Below are 5924 nucleotides of genomic sequence, written 5' to 3'. Positions count from 1 at the left end.
TGCCTGCTGCCAGGATGCACTGAGCAGCTAGTGAGCAGACAGCAGCAGTGCAGTCTTCCCCACACCCTCATGCTCCAGCTCTATTTTGGGGTGCTGTGCCTACGCCTGAGCGGGTTGCTTCACTTCTAGCTCACCCACTTCTCAGCCTGTATTCCTTAGACTACTGCTGACTTTCTTTTTTGTTTGTTTTAATCCTCTGAAGTCACCTGTCACGTGGCTTTGATTTGGTGGACTGTGGTGGGGTCATCCTAATAGATGTGCCAGGATTCCTCTCCCCTTGCATATTGCCTTTTTCTCCTTCTACTACTTCTACCTTCCATTTGCAAGTATGCAAATGAAAACATTTGCAGACATTTGATGCTGACCTAGTGCGCTGCTGCCCGCAGTGGTTCTGGTGGTGTGTCAGGCAGCAGGCACAACAGCCTAAAAAACACCTGATTATAGGGGGTGCAGCAGTTTGTGGCAGCACAGAGGCCCCTTGAGCAGAACTCTACAGGCAGCAGCTTTTCAGGTCAGGTGTCTTCAGGTTTCTACCTCAAGCTGCAGCCTTGTTTTGAGAGTTAAAAAAGCTACCAGGAACAGAGGATAAAGGCTGGTAGAAGCAAATTGACTGTGCATATTGTTTGAGTCCTCTTGCCCTTATCCTGCACCAATGTATTAGTCATTCTTCGTAGAACCCTCATGTATTTTCTTCAGAACCTGTTTTCTTTCACCTTACTAAGGCCTCAATTGCTTTTGCTAAATCTAAAATACTACATGTGTTTTGTTTTGGGTTGTTTTGTTTTTTCAGGTCACATTGATTCAAATGTCAAAACCCAGTATTTTCAGACACTCTTTTGTAACCAAGGTTTTCCTCCTTCCTGCTACTTTTTTTTCACAGCTTTGAACCCTTTACATTTTGTTTCCAGATTGCTATTTTACTGTTAGGCTCTGGCAGCAGGAGCAGAGGTGCAGCTACAATAGAATGGCTCTACAGTAAGCTGTGAGGTGCCTTCGTGGGCTACTAGAGATTTTACCTAGATGTGAGTTTTAGGGTTATAAAAATTAAAGTCTTGAAAACAAGGACTAGAGTTCTTCCCAAAAGCTTAGAAGCCAGACAGCAATGATGAAGAATTCCACATTTTTTCTGCAAACATTTAAATATCAAGATTTATGAAAATGTGACAGTACAAATTCAGAATAAAACAACATTTTGGAGATATTTTATAAATATTTGCTGTCCTAGTCTATACGCTGTCACAGATGTAAACACAATCTTCAAAAAAGCAATATTCTCTCAAATATTTTATCCCAAACAAAGGGAAATAAAGTGTAAACAAACCAGTGTCTTTATATTATCTTCCTGTAAATAAAAGCACACGTTTCTTTTGTTCCTCTGTAAGTGACATAGTGGTTAAGGTTAAGAGAAACATATTCCTGAACTGTGTCAAGCTCACCAGGTATTAATGCCATAGGTCATTTTCAGATCTAACACTTTCTTTATCAAAATGAGAATATATTTCAGTCAGAGAATAATGCCAACTAAGCTTTATTGTAGATAAATCTGTTTTGTAGCATAGAATTCCATTTGAAAAAAAAATTCTTATTCAGGGAAATAATATAGCTACTGCCTGTAGTATACCAAGTATGGTGTTTTTTAGGGCTGTGCTGGTATTGTCATGTATGACAGAAGCTAAGTTCCTTAGGCAGCATTTCCAAAGAACTCTCCAGATTTCTGATCAGTTAACAGGTAGGCACATCTGCCTCAGAAATTGTGTGAGGGGAAGATGACAGGTCCAGTTGTTTTAAACTCTCAGGAGTAAGCCACATGGAATATAAGGGTAGAGAAAGAGTGTGTTTAAGTTAGGTTGGAAGGCTGTTTCTGGCAGGCTGTCCTAACTGGGTTGAGGAGGTAAAATCCAGAATGGTGAGAAAAAGGGCTTGGAGCGTCAGATGTCCTTGGGAATGTTGTTGAGGTTTGTTCTGAGTAATTTCAGGAGCAGCCCTGCCCAGGTGTGGCAGCAGGGGTGGCTGCAGGGGAGGTCTGGGGGTGAGGGCTGGGTACTGGCTATGAGGCTGTGAAGAAGCTTCCAGAAGGAGGTAGGCTGCCCACACTGGCAACAGCCAGTCAGCAGGTGCTGGCTGTCAGAATGGACTGATCAGCTGCTATTCTCAGCCGTGCTGCAGAGGGCAGGAAGCAGAGGCCAGGAGTGCTGCACACCTTGAGGAGAGACCCCAGGGCAATGGCCTGTGTGACTGCTGCTCTCCTGGACAGGGAGGTTGTGTTGCTCATAAATCTGTGATTAAAGTGTATCTGAGCCTATCTAGTCCCCTCACTGCCAGTTTGGTTTTGAACTATGAGGTTGGAGCATGTCTGAGTGTGGTTGCATGGACATGCAGTGCTCCAAAAGCAAAGCATGGTAGGAAACAGCCATTTGAGATTAGCTCTTGTTCCAGACTCATTGAAGCAGTGCAGCTTTAGAAATAAATCCTTTAAAACTGAAGAGTAAGCTATATACTGTCCTGCTGCAGATTAATTTCAAGGCATGTCCTCATTTGATTCAGAACTAGCCCATGTGAGAAGCAAGGTGGAGGCTGTCTTTCTCACTCCTGAAGCAAAGTGGGTAGCAGCAGTGAATTTTAAATTGGATGCTATAAATGGCAAGCTAAAACTCCAAATGCTAGTAATTGTAGCTAATCTCTTGCACATATTGGGTGATCTGAAATTCATGGCGCATGTGAAAGAAAATTAAGAAGTCTGAGTGAAGTAGGAGGAGGATACAGAACCTTTTCCCAAGTCGGGTCTATTGATCTAGATACTAATGAAAGTTAAAAACCGTTTTTAAAGTATTACCCTTATCAAAGATATTGAAGATTACATTTTCTGCTCTTTAGATAAAAGAAGAAACAGCTATAACTGTGTACTGCTTTTAGCTAGTACTGATTTCTTTCTTTCTTAGCTTGTAAAAAGTGTGCTTCTGCATAGAGTACAGTTAATGGCCTGTCACTTGAGCAAGGTGAGGGAAGAGCAATGAGGAAAGTCCTATTGCCAAGTATTAACATCTCAGTGAGGAACTGAGAGCCCCTATAGTCATGCAAATCCCAGGTAGGGAGCAGTTCTGGAACACTTTCTTACCTCTTGCATTAAATAAGAAATAGAATACACGCATCATATGAGGAGTTTAAATGGAGCTGGATTGTTTTTGTTTGATTTTAATAATATGTGCTTTATACTTATTCATGTGAAGGCATGTGGAGCTGACAATAAGGTTTGCACTGTGCAAAGTTTGCAGAATTATTTTGTTCATGCAGTCAAAGTTGGCAATTGGAAGCAGCCATAGGTGAATTACGGCCTTATGTACAGTTGTGTAAGCTAGGCAAGGAATTTTTGGTTTTGTCCAGGACAAGCTCACGTTTAAAACGAGAATTTAAAAAAAGGTAATTATATGTTAGCTTGTGGATATTACATTAGTCTTCTAAAAATAATACAGATTTTATTAGAAGTAATTCAGTATTTCAAATACGTGTTCTTTTTTCTCACTCAATGACATCCAGCTATATTAGAGACTTTTCTGCTAAATAAACAAGGGACATTTTGGATTTTTCATAATATGGAGCAAAATGGACTGCTCTATTGCTGGACTTTTTTTTTTTTCTTCTTTTGAAATATCTGGTCTGCCTTTAGAGCTCCAGCTCAGGGTGGAAATCTGGATCCCTCTGTTCCACTCAGGTACTTGTATTCCTGTGTGTTGTGGCTTTCTCAGGAGGCTTCGTCATCTCAAAGAGACAAGAAGGAAGGTTGTTCAAAACATGAAGCAAAGAACAAGAGGTGTGAAAATGTGTAAACATCTGACAAATATATATTAATTTTTATTGATGTATACTAAATTAAGGCTTGTCATAGTTTAAACATGAGATACACGTCTGGTTTGTGTTTTCTAGGAAGTCTTTCCATATAGACCCTCTGTTGTAGGGGCTTCAAATAGGAAGGAGCTGATGGAACAATTTGGCACTGCAAGTCTGTAATCTGCCAAACATACTCCTAGGGTTGTATTTCAAAATACATTAGTATTTATAATTTACTGTTGCTTTGTGATGTCATTTTAATTTCTGTTAGCTTTGTCTTTTTGCTCTTTTGAACTTAATAACTTTCATTTCAGTTTCCTTTTAGTTGTCAGAAAAGAGTAAACTGGCTGTTACAATTTTCTTCATATTTTTCAATGATGAATGGTTTTTAGGTTCTTGCTAAAAGTATAGTATTGAATCTGCAAAGCTAATATAGAACTATTTTAATAGTGTTAATAAGCAATTAAAAGGGATCATTACAGTAAAGCTGCTTTAGCCTTTTGTCAGATCTGGTTTTGGATGTAATATTGCGTAATACTTCTTGAAATACTGATGCCTTTTAAATTGTTTTGCTTTTAAAGGAGAAAAAGGGAGAGAAAACAGAAAAGAACTAAATTTATTTATTGGAGTTTCCTCATTGAAAGGCTGCTTCTTACAGCTCTTAAAAGAGTAAAAAGCGAAGGTGTGACAAGAGAATAAACCCCACATGAACAGTTCTTTATATGCTAACCCTCTCCTTTTTATTTTTTTTCAGGAAATCCTGGCTGAGTAAAGTTGGAAGCCCAAGTTCTCGCATAGATCGAACAAATTTTTCAAATGAAAAGGAAATTCCCAAGCTTGACTTCTCAGGATTTAGCACTAGATACTAATAGTAATAATAACATCACTAGGCATGAAACGATGATGGTTCTGCTCCATGATATTTTCTGAGCCTCCATAAAATGTCGCAGGAGCTTTTGAATGCTTTGCATTTTAGAGATAATAATAAATGGTCCCTGTTCACATGAAGTAAGAATTCTTAGTTGCTGTATTAGACATTTTACACCATGAATGTCAATATCTAATACCTAAAATTATAATATTGAAATTATTACATCTTGAAAGCTAGATAAATGTGATCATTTGTGCATAGTGAGACTTGTTATATGCAATGATATGACACTTAATCTTTACACTGTGATACGTATTTTTAGATGCAAAATAATAAATGTATGTTCTACTGTTTGTAATATCACCAAAAATACTTAGCTGTAGAGCCGGAACACGGAGAGGTCTGTTGTAACAGCTCTGTATTTGTGTTAAGACATAGTGGTAATTTAAAATAAATTTATGTTGCCTCAAACTAAGATTATCTAACCAGCTCTGTTTTAAAATTCTCTATAATAATGCAGGTCAGTCTTTGAACAAGATGATTAAATGCATGGTGTCTCACCCCTTTTTCCTTATCTACCTACAGCTTACTTCCATAGTGGTTATAAAGGATGTTTTGATCATTTTGGTTTTTCAGTGTTCTTACTGAAATTGGAGATTTTCTTTATGGATGTGTGTTTGCTCCTTAGTTAAGAATGTGTGTTGGAACCTGCTTCAACATGATGCACCCACAAAAGGTCCTGAGAAACTCGGAGTTACATGCTTGCAATAAATACTGGATCTAATTCTCATATGTAGTATTCTTTTCACAGGCAACAAGGAGTCTGTCAGGGCTGGAACAGACCTTTGTCCTTACTTCCTAAAGTACTTCTGTGTCAGGATTAGTACATCCTTGGAAGATTTTGGTTAGATTTCTGATATATCTGAGCAGGCCCCTGCGTGATATGGCAGTAGTCTCAGTTAATCAAGGCTCGTGCCATCGTGTTATCATGGAGGCTTATGCTGTAAGTCCCTGTGGGAAGTGTGTGGTACATCAAGCTCAGTAATTCTGCAGTGACGTGGTCATGTGGCCTCAGGTTAGCCCTGAGCATGGGCAGAGTGCTGGTATTTCCACTTGCTGGTCTGTACCTCTTCGAAGGGTATAGACAGTGTCAGTTTAGGCAACACCTTTGAATTTGCAACTCACTTTTTTAACTTCAGGAAAGGTCATTTAGTAACTTAAGCATTGC

The 5924-nt window shown here is 39.0% G+C and overlaps 1 protein-coding gene across 1 annotated transcript in view; it reads left to right on the top strand.

Annotated features, from left to right (window-relative positions):
• The window catches only part of ACYP2 (acylphosphatase 2, muscle type), a 42805-nt gene extending 38111 nt beyond the window's left edge, over positions 1–4694 (top strand). Inside the window, exon 4 of the mRNA XM_010004939.1 lies at positions 4580–4694. Coding sequence (XP_010003241.1) covers positions 4580–4694 — 115 coding nt within the window. The remainder of the gene's footprint in view (positions 1–4579) is intronic.
• Positions 4695–5924: the final 1230 nt, after the last annotated feature.

Source organism: Chaetura pelagica, unplaced genomic scaffold, assembly GCF_000747805.2.
Source record: "Chaetura pelagica isolate M959 unplaced genomic scaffold, ChaPel_1.0 scaffold171, whole genome shotgun sequence".
In the NCBI taxonomy this organism is placed as follows: Eukaryota; Metazoa; Chordata; class Aves; order Apodiformes; family Apodidae; genus Chaetura; species Chaetura pelagica.
The sequence above is the reverse complement of the archived record's forward strand: the minus strand, read 5'-3'. Positions and strand labels throughout refer to the sequence as shown.